This window comes from Pholcus phalangioides, unplaced genomic scaffold (assembly GCF_987345545.1).
Source record: "Pholcus phalangioides strain wild (caught in Gottingen) unplaced genomic scaffold, Ppha-v1.0 ptg000039l_1, whole genome shotgun sequence".
NCBI classification, from domain to species: domain Eukaryota; kingdom Metazoa; phylum Arthropoda; class Arachnida; order Araneae; family Pholcidae; genus Pholcus; species Pholcus phalangioides.
Genome location: NW_028301625.1, coordinates 14,989,963 through 15,013,504, shown reverse-complemented (window position 1 = coordinate 15,013,504; position 23,542 = coordinate 14,989,963). Strand labels below are relative to the sequence as shown.

Below are 23,542 nucleotides of genomic sequence, written 5' to 3'. Positions count from 1 at the left end.
TTTCACTGTTGAAATAAGTAGCTAAAAAAACCAGAATATAGTGAAGTCACCATATATCAAAATTATGTTGTTCTCTCAAAACATTCATTATAAAGAAATTGTTTTCAATGTAGAGTAAGTTATAAATTCACTAAAATGTGAGCATTCTACAAGAATTTTGTCAATACAAAAATTCATTACATAAAGTTTTTCACATAGAGTCTCTACTGCCCATTGCAATTTTAAATATTGCATTACTTGCTTATTTAGATATCAGTATCATTTGGTTTCTTCTATTTAAAATTGAATCTCTCTTTAGCTAATCTTTTGTACAATTTTATTCCTTATCCTTCAATTAATTTTAATATATAAAAGTTTGTCTCTTGCAACAAGGCTAGACGCAATCTTCAAATATTTCATAATTTGAAAAATCCACATTTCGCAGATTCAAATTTTTAGTAAGTACAGTCAAACTTTGCAATCTTAACACCAGTCACAAGTTAACTCATGTTTTTCTATTCCTATGTAGCTGGTGTAATGAGGGAGCTTTTCTTTAGAAAACAGTTTACAATGTGCAGAAGGTTCCTGAAACCGATATTACTTTAAATTATCGAAAATTTTGTTTACTTATTTTGATTGTATGTTGAATGGTACTACACATGCATAACAATTTATTAAATACTGTTTTTAAAAAATAATACCTTTCATAATCATACAAAAAATGTCATAAGGAAAATGTATTCTACTCACTTTGGACCAAGAAAGCATATCTTGAATAGTAAATTTCTTTCTGAAAATCCCTTTTTTGTGACGATTAAGATTATCTTGTGCATACTTTTCAATATCACTCTCAGAAGGCTGTTTTTTCTCCTTATACAAGTTGTTTCCTGAATTTGACACATTCTGCAAGAAAAAGACGATAGATATAATTAAATATGCAACAAAATTAAATATGGAAAAACCACTGTATGAATTCACAGGTTAGCAATAAATCTCATAACTACCAGTTCACAGAAGCATTGTCATGAATGCAAGTTTCTACTTTGAAATATTTTAATCAAGCTTTAGCAAGTGCTATTTTATATTTTTAAGCAGAAACTTGCACCCATGACAGCACAACAAAAACAAAATTCTCAGAGCAGAAAAAAAAATGATGTATCAGTTTAAAAATCTTAATGACCTTACATTAGTTTCTATTACAGAGAAAATTAGTACGATAATTCATGCAGCACTTTAGCATTTGTGATAATCTCAAGTGTGTGCTTATCTGTTGTATGTATCCACAATCAAAAACCTATATCTTATTGAGCTATAGCCTCTGTTATAGTCTCAAAGTTGAGGAAACCTTTTTTCTGATCATTCACCTTGAAAGCTCAGGTTTTGTTTTGGTTTGACATTTCATAACTCCTCATGCCACCATCTGCTTTGAAAGCTTCCTAGGAAACAGGTTCATTCACAGTGTGTGGAAATGGATCTTAGAAAAATAATGTATTAGAACAAAATAGTCTAATTTTACCAGTGATGAATGATATTCTGGACAATAAATTTGAGGCTGAGGAGACTTATGATTCAAACTTTGACAACGAAGATCATGCTTTTCTGCTATATCTACCGAAAGAGAAAGTAGTGATTCCGGAAGTGTGACTGGTCTGAATCAGAAATACTGACGAAAAAGAAAGTATTTTTTTTAATTGTATATACTTCATTAGTTAATTTGTGGTATGAAATTTTAATAGTGCCCTAGTTTTTCCTTGATAGTGCAGATTTACAGTGGCATAATAGTATATGTTATCCATAGCATGAGCGTACAACTAAATAAAGTGAATAAAAAAGACTGTGATATACATATAAAAATGTGTACATCATCAAAATGGTACCAATGTACATGATGTAAATGCAATGTTTATCTATATTTGTTCATGATAAATCTTGTCAACAGTTGCCCTCTAATTTTTCATATTTATAGTTCGAAAGTCATTTTATGGATACCCTGTATGCTTAAGAAAACGCAAATTTTTTCAAAATCAACAAATTAACCATGTGGGATAATGCTTATTATTTTTCATTGTAAAAATTTAGTGTGATTAAATGTATTGCACTAAAAATGTATTGCAGCAGCAGCCAAATGACTGCCAGCAGTCCTTGTAGGTATAACGTATAGTCCAGCTCTTCTAATGTTAAATGATTTTACACGGAAACCTATGGGAAATTTAGTTTCGGACAATGAAGATTTCGGCTGAAGAGAGAGAGAATGTGATTTCAGAATGAATTATCTTCATTAGCTGAGATACCACTGCATTACGTTACATGTGTGATTTTAGAGAAAACCGTAACCAGTTCAGCTATTTTATGGTCAAATTTGTGTTCAGCACACCAAATTACATAAGAAATTACTATTTTTATTTTGAATACAAGAACTTCAACAAAATTTGTTGTTCAGTGTAATAAAAACATGAAAAATAAAGAGGGTGGGCATTCTTTCTTGCAGAAAAATTATAAATTATTCAATATAAAAACACAACTTCAGACATACAAATAAGAGTGCAAAGTATCTAAAAAACATAGTGGATTTTCTTGTAGTATCCTTTGAATAAATAAATGCTGAAATTTATTTTACCTCAGAAATTGAGTACCAAGCTAACAATTGTCTATTTGAGCATATATTGTCAATTTAAGAATCTCGCCTAGTCCAATCTTAATAATTAAATGAGGGTATCACTATAAACTGAGTCTTTCCCACCTTGGCTTTCAATTTTCAAGCACTTGAAATTTATCTGGTATGAGTTTGAAATTCCAAAATCCTCAAAAAATTCACCCTGAAGACACAATTAACTACATACACCCCATTCTACCATCTAAACTGAAACTTAATCTCTTGATATTGCAAAATGTTTTACCTGTTTCTGCAAAGACCCAGTCACATTATTAGTGCTCACAGACCCTTCAGTAGATGCGATCATTGATAATGGACGAGGACTTTGGCAAGGACCCATATCAGGCTGAAAAGACTAAGAAAGGGATATTTTAACATGCTGTGTAACAACAACATATAAATGGCTTAAACTTTTCATCTGGTCTAAACAACTAACTGTTCACCCTTTTGTTATTTGTATGAAATATTTTTTTCTTAATCGAAAAATGCCTAACATTGCCTTAAGGTAATATTTTAAGTTTTGATTCCAAATGGTAGTTAATTATGAGAGGAAGGAAAGTCCTACATCATCATATTAATCAAATACAACAATACTCAGACTAATTTAAGCTTTGCTAATTCAAATTTCTCCCTTGAGAGGTTGAACTAACACCAGTAGCACACTTTCCTGATAAGAGTTGAATCTGCATGCTATGCTTTACAGTACTCCTTTACATTTGAATTAAAGTGAAAAATAATAACTTGTATTTTGAACACAATGCAGTTGTGTGTTTATTCTTTCCATATTAACCCATTTGCATCCTCCCTCTAAATTTGCTACCTGGCCTGTAATCCCCATGCATTGATAAGGAAACAGGTTTTTACATACTATACTAGTGGATTATCATTCACTAGGCAGCAAGGAACATTCAAAAATTTGCAGATTATTCTGCTCCGGAATGAAAATTGATCATCTGGAGAAGTCTAAAAGTACTTTAATAATTAAATCTGCTCTTTTGTAATCAAATCACCTGGCCTATTGCTTGGCCTATTTGCAGAGGCGCTCGTGTTTTTAAAAATATGATCTTAAAAGCTTGTGACACTTATACCTGATGATGCACCGCAAGCCTCTTGCAGTCCTTGGTGACACTGCTGTGTACTGCGGCCTCTAGCACATTTAATTTTTAACCAGAACATTGATGAAAACATTGCAACTGTATTCCGTGAAAAGTTCATTTACAACTGCTCTGTTCCTGTTAGCACTGTGCAAGCACATGAAGGGAGTGGGTGAGTTCATTTGTTCTGAGGGGGGGGGTGTAGGCATCTAACTTACTTATAGTATAAACAACATGGCCTGGCTCCATTTCACAACACAATACTTTACAATAATGAGATAATTTATTTTAGAATAAATTATAAAAGCTATTTGAATAGTTTTTATATTCTGTAGCAAAAACACTAAAATAATACAAACCTGTGATTTTTCGATAGATACGGGAGAATGACTAGACATGAGATTAGTATTTTTACGCCGCAGAGATGAATGCTGAGTATCTGTAATAAATCGTAACAAATTATACAATGCTAAAACATGAATTTAATCTATGCAGTGGTGGCTTGCAATTTGACACTATATAATCTGTCACCAAACTATAGTTGAATTTTAGTACCATGTTTCCCACATATGCCTATCAACCAATTTCAAGCATGCACATGCAGAATTCTAAAAAAATGGAATGTCAAATTTCTAACCACCACTGTACTACAACTACAGTTAAGCACAACATACCATGGATATAACATACGGTTTTGCAATCCCTGTTTCTTTGCCCTTGATTTTCATACATTTTTACCTCCGTTATTACAAATATCCTACTTAAAACATACACTCTGAATATAACATACCAGAAACACTTTCTTAACTTAAAAATAATTCGGATATAACAAAAACCTAGAAAAGTGAAGCCAAAAACTGACTTATCTTGTTTTTTTTTACAGAAAGTCATGGCAATTTTTATAATAACAAAAAAATTACAGTCAGAATAATTATATTAACTATGGACAGACACCCCCCCCCCTTACCAGGCTGGAAGTATCTACCTACCAATTTCATATAACTCTAACAAAATCATAGTACTAGATCACATTATCACACTATATGAACTCAATGCTACCTGGCCATGCCCGATTGGGCTCTTACGTTAAGATGGCACTGATGACAAATAAAATTCTAGAACACTGTTGTTATTTTTTTCACATTTATTGTATAAATGACACTGACAACTTTGAATGAAAGCCCAATTAGCCTAAACTCAAATAATACTAGTGAAATCAATTAAATTAAGAGAACATGCATTCATGTTCTGTACATATCCTATATGTACTGCACTGCAATAATTTTTCAAAATTCTAAACACCAACCACCTAAGCATCAGACAAAAACTATATTCATATGCTATATTAAATTTAATTATGTGTTGCATAAGCTTATTTTGTCCAGGTAATTTCAATAATGCACTTTATGCCTTTATGCATATACACATACTGTATACAATTACCATATAAGCTAATTCAAGACCTTGCTTATAACATACACTTTTGAATCAACAAGGGGGTATGTTATAAGCAAACTCGACAGTATATACACACACACATTTCTTCTATTAGCCAAATTGTGCAATTTCTCTCTCACTATTTAAGTCAGTCTTCCAAACTTTTTGCCCCACCACCTGCACTGCTTTTTCTAGAAGTGTATTTTTCTCAGTAACCCCCTCCTCATAAGAAAGCCCATAGAAACCTATATTGCATCTATAGTTATTCCAGGATAAAAGGACTTTCCTATGCACCCTGTATATTCTACATTGTCTATCTACATTCAATGTCTATCCACAAAATATACGCAGAAAAATATATGTTTCATTTTATTACCAGTTCCTACTATCCCTACTACTTCACCAAACACCAACTCTGGCCATATTGCTATATTTCAATTTACTGCCATTAATGAGATAGGTTGGAAATGAGTCAGTGGTCGCCTCAAGCTTGTTAGGGGAAATATATTATATATATATATATATCCTCCCTCCGGTTTTAACCTGGGACCGTGACAGCAACCTTCACAGTGGTAGACGAACATCTTATCACCACCCCACTCGGGCATTTTATTACCAGTTCCAGTTAATAAAGCATTAAAACATTCATTCAAATATTTTTTTCACATACTTGAATGTTGACTAGGTCCATGTTCTTGAAAACTTGGCGGTGGCTCACAGTACACTTCATCATCATCATCATCATCCAAATACCTTGTATCATCTAAGTACTCTTGAGAAGAAGAATCTTGATGACTCATAGCTTCATCATCAGCAAAGTCATCTTCCTCTTCATGCTGAGCATCAGAATCTTCGTCACTTTGCGACAAAGAATCTAGATCATCTCCAATGAAATCACCAAATCTGTAACCTAGTGAAAGATATTCAGTATGTAAAAGTGATACTCATAGAAATCATAGGAATAAATTTACTGAACTGCATAAACAGCAATGAAAAATCATTTGATACTCAACACATTTTTTACAAAGAAATGTTCTTAAAGTTTGTAAAAAAATGTAATTCTATGCTTCTTTACAAGTGAAATTGAACTCTGCAATGGCCTAAAAAATTGGTGCCAGTAAGTACAGTGAAATCTTGATGTAACAATATTCTGCATACCAAGGATAAATATCATTGTAAAGGGATTCTCACCACATGTATGCTGTTGTTGGCATCGCTTTTGAATCTAAGTGTTAGTACAATAAAAAAATGCGCTTATGAGCATTTTATGAGTTAAAAAATTATGATTAAATTTATTAGTAAAATTCAGTAATATGTAGGTGTTTCACCCTGTTACATACTGCATATAGCATCATGGAAATCAGTCTGGAATCCACACATTAAAAAATAAAAAACAAAAATTCTAACTACACATCTCCTTTCTCCCTTTTGTTATATTGATACAATCGTAGCTTCTTTTTTTGGCAAATTTCTGCCCAAACAAACATTGAATACATTTCATTAACCCTCTTGGTGAAATATATGTGATATTTGGCCTTCTTAAAAGCGTTTTATTCTAGCAATGACGAGCCCAGATATTTTTTTAAGCTGATAACGGAATAGAACACATTTCCCTATTTCCCTTATTTTGCACTGTTAAAAATTTGAAGAAAACTTACTTCATAAACAATAAATGATTTTTCCCTCCCCAAAGCAGAATGTTTCGTGTCATTCTTTAATAAGCCGTCAGCTGACTGTAAATGTTCTGTGGTAAAAATGCTCATAATAGTGCTTTCTACACTTAAAATTCCTCCAGATTGTTTTGCAGTAGCACTGATTGTTCTGGGACATATGTCACAGATTTTGACATACTCTGCTTTAGGGAATATGCAATTTAAAGAGGGTTAGTGATGTGTGCTGTGCCATTTAAAAGATTAAAAGAGGTTGGAGAAATTAAAACAGCCGAAGGGTTAATGATAAAAATGGCGTCTAATTGAAGTAACATGACAAAATCTGCACAAGTATGATCTTTTTTTCATGTTCATTATTGCTAGCAAATGCCCTCTCAAAAGCTTATGTAAGTATGGGAACATTGTATAAAAATCCTTTGCAGTACAATGAAACCTGACGATACCTACAACAATATCTGATATAACAAGAAATCACTTTAGAATGGTTGATCTTGATTAATCAACAATATTTTTTGTGCAAATCTTGCTTTTAATTGTGTTTAATGTCAAACTACATTTAAAAAAAAAATTAGAAACAGTTACATCAGTATTTTTTCACATCTTACTCAAAATTTCAAAATTGCCTTTAATGTATTCTTGAAAGCCTTTTGCTAAGGATTTTTCTTTTTCAGAGAGTATCTAATAACATCAGTACATTTTGCACAACTTGCCTTTCCCCTAACAGCATTAAGAAGTTGCAGCTATTGCTACTTTCTGTGTAAGACACACAAGTGATTACAGATTTTTAGCAACTAAGTTGGATGGTGTATAGCTTAGGTCAAAATGAAAAGTCTGACTGCAATCTCTTTTCACATTTAAGTAAGAGGTAAAAGTGATGAAAGAATTTAATTGCTCTGTATTACTAATCTCTTCAAGCATTCATATAACCTTTGAACCCCCTTAGGGGCCGAATTTCGAAAAACCCCTTCTTAGTGAGTCTTTACGTCATAAAATAAAATTACTGATTGAATTTCATATTTGTAGCTTCAGCAGTTTTTCAGCTCAGTGTGATTTCTCTATATAATGAAACAATGAACCTCTCCGCTAATTATACAAAGTACAGATAACACACTGGATATCAAGCAAAGATATCTAGAAAGAAAGTACTGACCAAATTTCATATTTGTAGCTTCAGTGGTTTCAGCTCGGCATAATTTCTTTATGCTGCCTTTGAACCCCCTTATGACCCACTTGTGTGTCTAATTTTGAAAAACCCCTTCTTAGTGAGTCTTTACGTCATGAAATAAAACTGCTGACCAAATTTTATATTTATAGATTCAGCAGTTTCGGCTCGGCGATGATGAATCAGTCAGTCAGGATATGTCATTTTATATCTGAAATGAAGTGGTATATGTGATGTGTATATTCCCAGTAGACAATGCTCACTGATTGCATTCAGACTGAAAAAAAATCTTAAACATATTTTTTGCTGGCTTCAGTAACCATCATGGCAGCTGGAAGCATGAGCTGCATAAGGTTCTTGGGGGTGGGGGAAAGGAGATAGTTCACTTTAACACCCCGACTGTGCATATCCACCTATGCCACCAATATATATTTTTTACTGAGCAGAGGAATCCTCCTCTCTAAATAATTATTCTAAATTGAATTTCATTAAAAATCTTAATAATCACATTGATTAAAATCATATCTGCTTTAGTTAATGCATAGCTGCCAACTTTTGAAAATGAAAATTAGGGAGATTTTCGCACGAATCTATATTTTATATTAAAACCATTCTCTAATAAATACAAAAGGAATTTCTCTAAATAAAATAGGGATTTTCCACACATAAAAGTTAAAGCATAGGGAATGAAATCCGTACTCAAAAAACAAGTGAAATTGGAGGCCAAAACTTTAATGGTGATCTAAAAAAAATATTGTGTTCAATCAGAAATGATATGAACAAACATTCTGTGCGAATGACCCCAAAATCATCGGGAGATGAAGAAAAAAAGCATCAATTTTTGAAGAACACTGACTTTTTGTGACACTTGCTTGATGTTTTTTGATTTCACATGGGTGATGATGTCAGCCTTTCCACCATAACCGATGTTTATGTCCGTAACACACCTTGTACAAAAAGAAAAAGTTGGCTCTTTTCTGGAACATTTGATGAAAGGAAATTTATCAGGGAATAAGTGTCTCTACAAATATTGATTAAATATTTTTTTGCTTAGGGGCAGTTCAAGTATTACGTAAGCAATTTTTAGCCATTTTTGACCCCTCCCCCCCTTGTCAGCAAAATTTTGTTAGCACTGCCCCCTACCTCCCTAACAAATATTGGTGGGATCAGAAACGTACGCGGGAGGGGGGCATGGGGGGGGCTCGTGCGCCTCCCCCAGACGAAAAAAAATATTTTTTAAATGTAAAAACATTTAAAAAAAATTAAAATTTTGAAAGAAGATACCTTTATATGTAATTATACTCTGTTTCTATTCATTTCAATGCTATATGAAGGTTATGAGAACTCAAAATGTCTTTTTAAGAAATTCATTGCAACCCACTCTTTAAGCCATTTATATGACCCACCCTTGACCCACGAACCAAATGTGGCCCCGAAGGTTATGTGATGTGACTCAAACCCAATTTCGTTAAAATGAACTAAGCAGCACATTTTCAGATCGCTTAAATGACCTGCGGCACAATTGCAGAGCATTTAAGTGGCCTGTGGCACATTTTCAGATCACTGAAGTAGGCCCGTGGTACATTCAAAGATCACTTAAGTAACCCGCGACTCAGTTCCAGAACACTTAAACAATCTGTGGCACATTTAGAGATCCCTTGAGTGACATGTGGCACAATTTTAGAGCACTTAAGCGGCCCCCCTGGTGCTGTTCTACATCACTTAAGTTTACCCGCGGAACGTTCCCAGATTACTTAAGTGATTCATGGCATAATCACGGATTAATTGAGTGATGCGTAGCACAGTTCCACAGCACTTAAGCATCCCGGCACATTTCCTGAGCACTTGAAGGATCCGTGAAACATTTAGAGACTGCTGAAGTAGCTCTGTAAGAGACTTATCAATAGGGAAAATGTTAGTTCAGGTGCCCACAAAGTAGCGATAAGATTTTTCTCGTTTTTGGCCCACCAAGTTAGATGCCATTAAGAATATTTCATATTTTCATAAAGGGTGGTTGATGACGTTAGCATCATCCAAACCTTCCTCCCCCCCCCCTTGTCATCAAAAGTCAGCAAACCCCCTTCCCCCATTGATGATGATGTAATACTTGAATGACCCCTTATCAGCATTCATGTTTTGTTATCGCATGTACGTAACTTCAACAAAAGAGGAAGTTTTGACCACATGCGCGTCACTATAATCTTCAATTATTATCCAGGGCTATTGGCTGCTAAGCTATTTTTAAAAAAGGAATTTCCCACTATTCCCTCATTTACCACGTGTGACCTCATTTTGAAAGGGGGAAAAACAAAGGCAAAAGACTTTTTGCCCCACAAGAAATTCCTTAGGGATTGTTTTCAGAGGCGGGGATTCTTTTTAAATGAAGTAGGGAATTTTTAAAGACAATTAGGGTTTTTGTGATTTTCGTAAAATTTTTTTCTGGAGGTCGAGAGATGAAGCTAAAATTTGGGAGACTCCCGGAAAATTCTGGAGACTTGGCAGCTATGTTAATGGAAAAGGAAATTGTAAAATTATAATGTTTGGGGGAGGTTGTTCAAGTATTATGTAAACAGAATTTTGGCTATTTTAGACCGGTCTCCTCCCATCTCTATATCTGGGAAGCGCTGGTCCCTCAGAGGAGTAAGAGGGGGCATAAATAATTTTTGTTACGATTCTGGCTTATTGAGAAGTATAAACAATATATCAAAAATGAATAGAACAAAATAAGAAAATATCTCACCAGATAATTTTGCTTGTTCTAGTAAATAATGTTGTAATGGTAAGAGATACGTTGGGTGATCTGGTTGCGGATCCCACAAAGATGGATAGTCAAGGTTACTGTAAAGGGGTGTTGGCTGTTCATTCTGTTGAGAAGAAACACCACCTTTGTGGTCACCAAGAAAACTTGAAGCTTGATAATATGAACCTAGCGATACTTCACTACCATCTCGACTGTGCATAACTTTGGACTGGCCATGATCTTTTTCAAACATAGATGGTGCAACCTTTGATTTTGTATGCAGATGTCGAAGATTAGGTGATGTGGCTGGTTCAGAAACACTTTTTTGTTGACTGTCAAGTGACATAAGACTACTTTGAGATATGAAGCTGCTATCAAGACCTCTAGCTGAATCCATTGATTGTGGTGAACTATCACTGGATTCTTGAGGAACATCACTAAAGGCGAAAAGACTACCATCTACACCTCTTACAACTTGAACATCTCTGTTAGGTAAAAGAGGACTCTGTGGACTAGACATGCTGCTGTCAGTGCTTCTGGAACAACTTCGTGAAGAATGTTGCTTGGCTGTTGGTGCATCCAGATAATCTATATCAATGTTTTCTGTTGGGTGGAATGTAGAAAAGAAGTGCGATTTTGTAGACAGATCTTCACTATGATGTTTTCTGTGAGGTTGCAATTTTGGTGCAGGGCTGTTTCCAGATGCACTGGCTTTTGATACATTTCCTTGTTTATCAATGCTGTGATGTTTCCATGATGTACTGACAGTCCCACGCTCATGGTCTAATGATCTATGCCTACGGTTAGATTCCAGTGACTTTGCAGCAGAACGATGATCAGTAAATCCGTCATTTTGTTCCGGACTATAGTCTTGTCTTTGTGATGTGGATGAAGAATTTTCTGGAGAACAGTAAGTTTCATATTTCCTGGAAAAGCAAATGATTGCACATAACAGAGTATCCAGAAAAATTACATATTCTATTGCTACAAAATAAGGTTCCCAATAAATACATCAAGTTTTCTTTGGAACTTCTTTCATTCATTATAAGCATCATCAACATACCTTTGCCCTACAGTATTTCCAGAAATATCTGGTGCTGGTTGTGGAACTGAAAAATCCAGTTCTTGAGGATGACCAGGATTGAGCAGATGAGTATTTTTTGCATTGTTTGTATGTGCGCATGGACTAGTAGAATGACGATGATGGTGATGATGATGCTGGCGATAATGCTATAAAAATAATTACAAACACGATGAAAAAACATAATATCAGAAAATGAGAATCTTTTCAAATTTAAATAGTCACACTATTCATTATTTACTGTATTATGATTTTGATTTAAGATTAATAATAAGGGAATGTAAACAAAATGCCTTGGATGACACAATTAGAAATCTTAGTTCATAAAACATGATACAAGACATCATAAGACTACTGCAGTGTTTGATTTTCTTGAGAAAAATTTTGTACATTGGGTTATTTCATTCCACTAAACCAGAAAAGAAAATAGAGTGAATTATATTGACTGTATTTGAATTTGTGTGATTTTTCTCTTTACAGGGCTCCCACTCAAAAAAAGAGAAAAAGTAGGAAAACGCAGGCCTAAAAAGCAGGATGGGGGAGGGTAACCCCCTTAGACAACATAATCATAGCATAATGGGGAAAAAATCCTAAAAAAAAATTTTTTTTGCAAAAAAAAATAATTTAATTTTGAATTCACTCCCCCCCCCCCCCCCAGCACTATTTCAGTCAAGCCAAAACAAAATGACAAATGACTTGGTTACAAAACCAATTTTTGGCCAAAACACTGCACTAGCAACCACAGATAATTCTTTGCTGTCTCTCCTCATATATATTACATTCTTTTTTGGAGTCTGAGCTTGTCAACTCTCTTCGACAAGGCACAGCAAATTTCGAAGACGTACGTTTTTTAAGAAGTTTTTTTGAGGCACCTTCGAGACCACTTTCGAAAGCACAATGCAAAATGTGTAAATTACAAGATCCAATGTAAATAAGGTGAACCAGATAGTTTTACTGTGTTGTTCATCATTTTTAAATTTTACTGTTTTGTTCACATTTTACTGTTCAATGCCAGTGTAATCATTTTTGACAAATGAAGCACTTCCATTTCTAGCTCTTTGCTGAGCATTGTAAATATTGTTTATGCCTCTTCATGCCTTAAAAATACAGAAGACAACTGAATGCTATTGTGTAGCATCATAATCACCAAACCTAGAATACGCCTATGTATCCAACTGCTTTGAAATGCAAACTGTTGTTTCACCTATTTGCAATTTGCACCATAATTTTGAATGATGAAAGTTACTGTCCAAGACCATGAAGACCAAATACAAAATTATTTTTCCATCCAGACAGAAGTTTTTAATGACTACTATACTTGTTGAACCCTCAAACTAAGCAAATGAAAAATTAATCAATCAAATGATCCACATACCCCCCCCCCCCAAATTCCTTAAAAATGATACAATTTCTGCTTTGGCAGAATCATTAATTGCATTCTCCAACATGTGTAATATTTGGCAATATATAAATAGTTTTCTGCTCAATTAAAATCAGTTACACAAATTTTGTCGATAGGATTTGGTAAAAAAAATAGGAAAAGTAGGACAAAAGTAGGAAATTTTACCAAAAAGTAGGAAAAGTAGGATGAGTGGGAGCCCTGTCTTTAGGACTCAAAAAATAAAGTGTATAAAACATGAGAAATACTAATCATTGATTAAGTGTTATGTAATAGACAGTGCTGCATTAACGCATGGGCCTACCCAGGCATGGTCCAGAGGGCCTCACAAAATTGAGATCTGGTAGAAATTTTTGAGAGTAAGCATGTAAATTTGCCTGATAAAACCTCAGAAAAATCACTTGTTCCAGGGATGCTATTATGATGACCCTGGCAATAGAAACCTGCAATATGGTGAGGTTGGGGGAAATGGTTTACCCCAACCATTGCAACATTGATCTCATAAAATAACAGGGAACATGATAGTGTCCATATTTATTGATAAAGTCCTGCAACCATGAGATTGGCTATGGCATTTCACACCATGTCAGGCGATTCTATTTTTTCCTAGAAGGACAAACCAAAGGTGAAAGTTCAGTCACTGCCGAGCTATTCTCAATACATAATCATTTTACCTAAAAGAATTGAATAAAATCGTCTGACATGAAGTGACATGATTTACCAAAGCTTCATCTCATGGTTGGAGGACTGTATCTCAGTACTCCATACAAATGGGATAAATTGATTACATGGCAGCTGTCCCTAGGAGTAGAAGAAGGACTTGTTTGAGTTGAAGCGGAACACATTCTCCTCTTATCAATACCCGTGTAGCTATCAGAAACCTAAAAATTAATAATAAACAATAAACAAAATGTGTGAGAAGTGTATCAATGAGTAATCACAAAGCTCCTGCAAACATGAAGACATTTTGTGCAGGCTAGTTACTTTTAACTTATTAAAAAATAAAAAACAAAAAACTGGTTAATAACAATCACTAAATCATTAATATAAGTAGTTCTATTCACTTGAATTAATTAATTAAACTGAAACATACAGTTTAACTTTTTTTGACTGCTACATTCTTGGGTGCCAATATTAGGGTGGAATTGGTAGTAGTTGATCATAGAAAATTGCAAAATTGAAAATTTTTAAGTTTTGTATTCTTCCCCCCCCCCCCCCCCCCACCAGCACAGATCTGTGATCCACATTCAAAAAGAAGCTCTTTCGAAGTAATAAAAGTGGACAGACCAGGTAAAATTGACAGTTAGCCTTTTAGGTGCCAAACCATTTTCAATATGAATGGCAACAGTCAGTTTATCTCATTTTTCAAAGTGAAGTTGAAAAATTCTACCACTTATCTGTATCAAAGATCAATGTCGCACCCACCCACAGTTTTTTCAAGCATAGAATTGAACAAATTAGAAATGGATGAGTTATAACATTGTACACTATGCTTGAAATAAAAATTTACATTTTCTAAAAGAAAAATGTACACAAAATGATATGAAACTAATGTGAACTCTAAATTTCATATTTATGATATCCTTCAAATTGTTTAACACCAATGTCGTTGTTGTAAATTTTTAGCAATTAAATTAAATCAAATTTCAAACAGTTTAAATAAGTTATGCTTTAAAATGAATATACATTCAATTACAAATACATCATTTATATTGGACTAACCATTCCTTGAGTAGATGTTTGTGTTGACACAGATTCCTTTTGAGTTTGCTTATTTGCATCACTGCTTTCAGTGACTTCTGTATTCTGCTTCAAAGTCTACATAATTAAATATTTCCAAACATTAAATTATGGTAATAAAATAATTTCTTGAACAACTATGTCAGTTCAAAAAAACTTAAAATCGTTAAATAAGATCGTTATTACCATGATTTCCAGCATTAAACTTATTCTAAGCTGTATTAACAACAAAATAGCAAATAAAATGTTTTTAAATCTATTACACAATAGGTGTCATCCATTATGTATCAAAATGTAGGGAGATGTTCCTGGAGAGGGTGCGAATGTATATGCCCCTCTAGAAAACTTTGCCATTAATTTAGTTCTTCAAAGGGATTTGATGCCAACTTGATGAAACTGAATTATATTTTCAGCTGAATTTCATAAACTAAAAAATATTTTTTTTCAAGACTACTAATTTTTAAAAAAATTGTCCAGTAAAACGTAGGTGGTATGGTCAGCCCATGTGATCTGTGGAAGATATGTAGAATAGCACGCTAGGAAAACGCTGTAAAACAGAGCTGAGTTGGGACATGAGAAGGGAGGAAAGGGGATAATTGGTTATACACATTATTATACCTTTTCTGGGCACTCAAAAAAAGTGCCCTCGGATAATTATACTGTCATCTATCTTTTAAATTAGAATATATAATACTGATTTGCAATAAATGATTGGCGATGGCAACTGCTGAAGCTAAGCCATTTTAAACGTTGAAAAATATCAGTTGGGTACAGTACACAAATCATTCATGTTAATGTTGTGTTGATAGAGCATTATTATTTTAGTATGGCATAGATGCACATATAATGTAAAAAATAATTTGATTGACAAAAATAGTAGACACCTGTATCCAGGAAGGCCAGATGTCCTGGAATTTTGCTAATAAATGTACTGAAAGCATTTTTCCGGATGTTTGTCCCGGTTTTTTATTTGCATAATGAAAGATTGATGGAACCAAATTATGTTTCAATATTTAGTTGACAGAACTATTTCATTATAAAATTTCAAACTACCAACATTTTTTTTAGCTTCAAATCCAGTGGACTGACCAGACCAGAATTGAATTTTGGCTGATTCTCAGCCCTATGGGCCGCCTGTCAGCATACAAACTGGCCATGAAGGCCTATGAAGAAAAGAAGAGTATATATTGTTTGTGTAAAGAATTATGTTGTGCATGTTTGTGTTTGATTTGAAAAAGTCCAATCGGTCATGGTCTGTCTGTTTACTCCAACACACTCAATGCCGCCACAACACACACAGTGCCACCACAACACATCACCAAGGGAGAAGGTCCATTCGATCGTAACATCTGTTCTGGGTGAAAAGGGGGAAAAAACATCACATGGGATTGAAGAAAAAGAGGGTTCAGGGCAATCCTAGCAAGAATTTCGGAGTTGCTAGCCATCAAAAAGAAGTATTTTTAATTGAAAGATATTGATTAAAGCAGCATCTTAATTATTTTAATATATTTTTTCAATTTATATAACCAAATAACCATCGATTAACGCCAAATATAGCTGTAAATTACAAAGAAGTAAAAAAATGTAGCTTACCTGCAACTTTGCAAGAGGAATAATATCACAATTCTGAGGTTTGTGCCACACAGTTTTCTGGCTCGCAGCATTGTAATAATAAAAGCGTGAAGTGTTTTGATCAAACAATTCCCACCATTGGTTATCATCAGTTCTTTTTCTGTTGAAAAGTATAAATAAATGATTAATAACAAATACATCAGGCAAAAGAAAAAAAAACCATTTAACACTTAAAAAAATTTCACATCTATACATCACAGCAGCTGATAAACATATGAAGCCCCAATTCTCTGCTTCAACCTATTATATAAACGTTTTAAAGTTATTCTTTAAGTAGGGTTACCAGAGTCCTCCTTTTTTATGTCATTTCAAACATCTTCCTAATTTTTAGAAAATTCACACTTTTGTCCTTCTTTTTAGGTTTCCATAATTATTTTTATTTCTTTTACCTGGGGAAATTTTTTTCCACTCTGAAACATATTATATCTCTTCACTGACATGTGTTTGTGTGTGTTTTTCCTCCCACACATATTTATAAGATTTGACCAATCACCGTAGAAATTCCTAGAATACAACAACCCAAGTTTCAAGCAGGGCAGCAAATACTATTCTAACCATGGTCCAGCTTGCTCTAGTATAATTTGTGAAAAATATCAGTCTAAAATATCGCTCTGGAAGAAGAAAACTGCAACATCCATTTTAAGAATACCATCGTTTTCTCATCAACATCTAATGGCATGCACTAAACAGGAGAGAGAGGGGAATGTTATGTCCTCCATTCCAAAACAAAGAAAACAGAATGCAAACAACACTCAATGCTGATGTTGTTGTGAAAATGAGAAAAAGTGACGTTAAGACGCAGGTGTAAAAAGACACCTAGTTTTCAAATCTGGTAACCCTATCTTTAAGTGTTGCTTTATTATCAGACTAAATAGTAAGCTACGTAGAAAATTTTGAGGAAAGTATAAAGTGTCAACTTTTGAATTTTTCATAAAAAAAATTCTTTACAAGTAGGGTGACCAGACATTTTGTGATTTCAAATGTCCTCCTATGTGTTAGAAAATTAAAACTTTTGTCCTCCTTTTCAGATTTCCGTAATTATTTTAATTTTTTCTGGGAAAATAAAAGGAAAATTTTTACTAATAAGAAGACTTAGATAAAACAAAGAAATTTGTATTTGAAAACTGGTTGGAAATTTGGCATACTTTGCTGAAATTGGTGTTTATTATAATCAATAAAAATAGCACGAATAAGAAATACGAAATTCGTGGGACATGGAAAAACTTCATTGTATGTGAAAATTCGTAATATTCGTGTTTGCTATAAGTGAGCCCAGCAGTAACATTTGTACATATCAGAAATCACAATTGTTATCACCTCTTTGTGTTTCATCTGTTCATAAAAATAATATTTGATGTTTTTCTCCATTTGCCAGGCTATTTTGGAGCATGTTCCTTCAGCCAGAACTTTGACAGGGTCTCTATATTGATTTTCCATTTTATTATTCTTATATTTATTTTCATTACAGTGCCGATTCCTGCATTAGTTCTGTCAACCTTCCTCCTATGGGGGGGGGGGGGAGATCATGATCATATTTCACTGGCTGGACTGTCCAGTTATTTTAATCAATGGCCTGGCTAGAATTCATATGTATGGCTATTTAACATTATGGTTTCTACATTTAAACTTTCAACCCACATTATGACCCCTTTAGGGGTTGAATTTTGAAAAATCCTTTCTTAGTGAATCTATATATTATAAAATGAAACTATTGACCAAATTTCATATTTATAGCTTCAGTGGTTTCGACTCGATGTTGATTCCTCCATATAAACTTTGAACCTCCCCCCCCCCCCACAAAAATTTTTAAGAATACCATTCTTTGCACAGAGCCATATTTACTAGGGGGCAGTGTCTAAGCAAGGTATAGCTTTGGGCAAAGAATCAGGGGAATAAGTGGTAAGAAAATTTAACTGAAATGAAAGGAGGGCAGCAAAATTTATATGGGAGAAATTTTTCTGCACAGAGAAAAGTTTCCACTCAGATGTTTTTTTTCCTACTACTTGAAAAAATAAAAATAATTTTCATGATTCATATTTTCATTTTACACTCACATTTCAACTTTTTTTAATTTCTTTTTTTCTTTTTTTGAAAGAATGAATCATATTTCTGTTGGTATCGAGTTCACAAGTCTTCTAAACTGATTTATTTAACTTATTAACCACTAGCTGTTACCTGCGGCTTCACTCGCGTGGATTTCATTATCTGAAAATTCCTCCCTATGATCCCTTTGTGGGTTGAATTTTGAAAAATACCTCCTTATCTCTACTACATGAAATAAATCTACTGACCAAATTTCATATTTATAGCTTCATCGGTTTCGGATCGCCAATGATGAATCAGTCAGACAGTCAGGACATGTCATTTTATATTAAAGATTTGGCTATGCAAATAGTCAGAGATATACTTCCCCATTTACGCAAAAAAAAAAAAAAAAATTTTTTTAAATGTCCTTTGTTTCCTCAGTTTTCTTTTGTGAAAGATGACAAATAAACTCAGACATTGAATAAATTCAACAGAGTCGAGAAAAGGGGGACGGGGGAACACAGTATAAGCAAACCCATGGTCTCAACAAGAGTGGGGCTGACTCCAGCCCTGAGATTTTTATAATTTTTTGATTTTTCACACTCTAAATTCATTATGGAGGAGTACATGAAAAATCTGACTAGGGGCCTGCTAAAGATCCAAGCCTAGGGGCCCTGCTGCAGGATGTGGGGGGCCAATGAGCAAACTTGTCAGGGAAATAATTATTTAAAAAAAAAATTGAACATATATTCGTATACTATCTATACGTCATTTTAAGAATTTACATCTCAAGAAAGCAATTCAAATCATCTCCTGATGTTTGAATAGGCCACTAAGGCCATCATCGAAAAGCCATGGGAGCATTTTAAAGGCTAAAGATAATTATGCTATCTCTCAAACACTGGAACGCCGAAAATCGTATATTTTCTTCAGTGTGTCATAAAATTGTAATTGCCATGGCCCCCACATTCTGGGCTCCTAAGACTGAGATCTTTGGTGGGCCCCAGGGCAGACTTTTCACAGGCCATTCTATAGTGCTTTTATAGCGTGAACAAACAAAAAAATTATGAGAGTCGTCCTGAGCCTTGTCAGCCCCACACTTGTAAAGGCCATGGTCATTGCAGCAACGTTTGTTGGCTGCAGGGGTCCCAGGACAAATTAACATCTAAGGCCAAGATGTTAATCTTTTTATATCTTATTATAAGATTACTTGGAGGCCTCTCTATAACTTAACATTGATATTCACAATTGCGACACTTCTAACTGAAGCCTTAAAGATTGTTTATATTATAGTAGTCTAATAAGCTAAGGCAAATAGGATAGACACCACCTCAAATTACTGAAGGCTCCTGATTATCTGGAAAAACAAAATAATTATCCCCAGTTGTTTTCTTTGCTCTTCTGAACTTAATATTATCAGTAAAGTAAAATTCGAAGCTTTAGGGTTTATTTGGCTGGCGTGACGTAAAGTTTTTGTCTTTTGACGTTTTGTTCGCACGGGTGGCAAACATTTTCAAGAATCAAAACATAATGGCAGGAAAAAAAGGCCACTACTTACGCCTTCTCCCTGCTTGAGTCGCACTGCTTCATTGGGATTGGTCTGCCCAGCCAGATTTTCCCCATTCACCGAAGTTGCTCCAAAGGGCTCTGAACCATGCTTGGGTTCCATTCTCTCATCATTTTTTCCCACCGTTACGTTTTATTCTTGGAAATGTTCTCCACCCGTGCAGATGAAACGTCAAAAGACAAAAACTTAATGCACGTCGGCTAAAAAACTCTGAAATTATGAATTTTACTTGACATGATGGCCACGGAAAAAACCTTGTTTGTTTCATTAATATTATCAGTTTTGTTCCTAATTTATAAATGACCAAGTTTCTTGTAAACTGTAATTGTTTGTATTTGTGAAAAAAAATTGAACAATGTGGTGAAAAAAATAATAATTCAGTCTCTGTACTATCCGAAGACTCAAACTTTTAAAACTCTTTTAAAAAAATGTCTACCCTCAAATCTTAAGTGATTTCTAATTGATGCTTTTGTATGCATTTCAAACCCCTGATTAGTGTTCATCCATCTTTTAAGGAAAAATTTCTTTTGTCCCACCGGTGTCTTCAAAAGAGGGGGTTTTACTGCATTTGCTATGGAAACCCTAATAAGTTTTCTCTTGGAACCTTACAGTTCTACAGAACTAGAGTTGAGAAATGCTATTCTACTGTAATCAAAGAATACTTTCGATCAGCGATTCTTAACTGATGTTCCGTTTTGCACTCCTCTCAGAGGCTCTGTGGTGGCTTGAGAAAAATAAAAAAACCAGTAAATTTGAAGGAAAAAATCATAACTATTTTTAAATAATAAATATAAATCAGTAACTTTGACAAATAAGTAAAAAATTGGCCTCTGGGGCTTTGCCAGAGAAGTTATATACGAAAAGGGCTTCGTAAGTCAAAAAAGGTTAAGAACCACTGCTTTAGATAAATATTTATCATTATTGTTTTTAAGCTATAAATTGTTACTTCACATTGAGCCAAGATGTCACAAATCATGATTAAAACTTAGATAACTGTGAAAAAAAATTTATACAATAAAACCTTGGTAAAACGTAAAATAAAAATTTGTAGAGAAGCAATCTCGCATATCAGATTTCAAATAGTGTGAACCCTTTGTTCAATGAATGTGTATTTATTTTTATTTCTTTCATTACATTGTGGTCATTCTGAAATACATTGCCTCCTATTTGTGATTTTAATACGTAAAATCTATACCTTGATAGATTTTTGCTTTTGTCTAATCTTCTATGTATAAAACAAAATAATTTGGATGTTAATTTTCATATATCTACTTTCTCAGCATAGGCAGAGATAGGCTTGAAAGTCTGGGAGAGGGAATGGTCATTATTGCTGGGGGGCACGATGATGATGATATCAATTCATATATACACGTATACATTAGATCAGACAACTCCACCTTTGACGCTGGGGGCATGCTTCTCAGAGCACGTGTTCAGTACTTTCTTAAGGCATGAGCCCATCGGGGCATGACCTGGGGGCCTCAAGAGAAGAGAGGGTCTTACAAAAATGCGATCTGATTGAAGTTCTGGAAAAATTTGCCGGATAATGCAGCAGAAAAATCACTTGAACGGGGGCCTGTGATGCTCTTATGATGGTGCTGCACATGTTTACATCAGACATACTTATTATTATTTCACCCTGCTTATAAAGTTGCTTGTATTCAGTCCCCCAAAGCTGTGCCCGTTTCTTACATGGGCAAACAGGGCTCATACACGGGCAAACAGGGCTCATACACGGGCAAACAGGGCTCATACACGGGCAAACAGGGCTCATACACAGGACCCCCCTGAAAATTGGTTGTGTTTTATATTTTGGTCTTTTTCCCTTCTTTTCTAGTACATTGCCAAACCAGGAATTTATTTTGATAGTAATAATTCATAATTGTAACATAATAATACTATGTAGCAACACCTCAAAGAATGCTGTATAAAAAGGGGTCTCCAAAAATTCAAGTTTGCCCAAGTCTTGGACTTATGAGGAACAGGCCCTGCCCTAGAGGTGACGTTATATTGAGGTTGGACTCTGTACTACAGTGAAACCTTGATATATTGATACTCTGACCAAGAAAAAATATTATTGTAGAGGAATTATAGTTATATCGAGAGGCAGCAGTTTAACATTAGAGTACAGACATTTCCAAACAAGACTTGCGGGAAAAAATCGTTGGAGAGGGATTTATAGTTATATGGAGTAACATAACATAACCTTGATTAAAGAGAGTTTATATAAGAAGGCTTCACTGCATATTAAAACTTTGATACATCGAGACTTACACTTTAACTCCAGGTGGAGGATCCCATACACATTCACCAGTAGTAAGGTTTGCATACATATGCTCTTTAGTTCTGGGCTCGACAATTTCAACCCAATCCATTCTATAAATATAATAAGTATCATCAATACCATGTTAAATTAAAATAAATAGCAAATTTAATCACTTTACATACAATTAAAGAAAAAAACAACAAAACTTACTGCTCTTTCTTGGTCATTCCACAAGTAGAACAAATTGAAATCGACCTATTGGAGATCGTGAATAACAATTACAAGCTCGAATTAAAACATCCAATATAATTAAAGAAACATCAACATTAGAACATGTGTGAATTGGAAACGTTGATTTTTTTTCAACATCAAAACACACAGCTGCTCCATAAATCATCCACAGGAATAGCACATTTCTAAACGCCCACCCTACTTCCTTCGAAGACAAAAAGATTCAGTTGTAATTTTCTTATAGATAATTAACTAGCATATTTATGTGAAATGGAATTCATTCTTTTCCACGATTGTTTTTTACGAAAGGTATGAATAAACGCCATTCAATCTTTTCTCAACTATAACGGAACCAGGACACATCCACGCTTTTAGTGTCCCCTATACTACACAGACATATAGAGAGAGACAATCCACTGATGGGCTGGTGATGGACTGTATTTTTATTTTATTTTATGCATGGTCGCGGTCCCAGGTTCAGGCAAGCCCGAACCCAAGTGATGTAGCATTGGTCGCTTTCCTTTAGGGTTGCTATACAATATCCATCCACATGGACGCTAGATTCCAAAAATAAACGCTTTTTGTTTCGAAATAAATTTTGCAGATAATTAAACTCGTCATATCCTGATAAGAAAGCGATTCGTTCTCTTCGGAAAAGAAACCGTTATCGTAGAAAAATAACTGTAAATACCTCTTTCCTGTATATGCGCTCGAATACGCTAGCGTAGGTTCAGTGGCCAATAGAAAAACAGTTTATATATAGTATTGTTACTTTTACTTTATTAGAATATTTTTGATTGACTCTTTTTCTGAAACTTATTTTTGTCCGTTATGTAAATTTTTCGTTTTTGGAGCGCGATGATTTC

At 34.2% G+C, this 23,542-nt stretch overlaps 1 protein-coding gene across 3 annotated transcripts in view; it reads right to left on the bottom strand.

Annotated features, from left to right (window-relative positions):
- The window catches only part of RhoGAP93B (MyTH4 and RhoGAP_KIAA1688 domain-containing protein RhoGAP93B), a 35,643-nt gene extending 12,460 nt beyond the window's left edge, over positions 1 to 23,183 (bottom strand). Inside the window, exons 1-11 of one of the 3 annotated variants that reach the window (XM_089254039.1) lie at positions 22,656 to 23,183; positions 22,454 to 22,555; positions 16,549 to 16,687; positions 14,938 to 15,033; positions 14,004 to 14,096; positions 11,799 to 11,965; positions 10,736 to 11,661; positions 5,834 to 6,073; positions 4,086 to 4,165; positions 2,877 to 2,987; positions 730 to 882 (exon numbers count right to left, since the gene is read on the bottom strand). In XM_089254039.1, coding sequence (XP_089110165.1) covers positions 730 to 882; positions 2,877 to 2,987; positions 4,086 to 4,165; positions 5,834 to 6,073; positions 10,736 to 11,661; positions 11,799 to 11,965; positions 14,004 to 14,096; positions 14,938 to 15,033; positions 16,549 to 16,687; positions 22,454 to 22,555; positions 22,656 to 22,672 — 2,124 coding nt within the window. In that variant the 5' untranslated portion in view covers positions 22,673 to 23,183. The remainder of the gene's footprint in view (positions 1 to 729; positions 883 to 2,876; positions 2,988 to 4,085; positions 4,166 to 5,833; positions 6,074 to 10,735; positions 11,662 to 11,798; positions 11,966 to 14,003; positions 14,097 to 14,937; positions 15,034 to 16,548; positions 16,688 to 22,453; positions 22,556 to 22,655) is intronic. The other 2 variants (XM_089254040.1, XM_089254041.1) reach the window with 2 other exon arrangements.
- Positions 23,184 to 23,542: the final 359 nt, after the last annotated feature.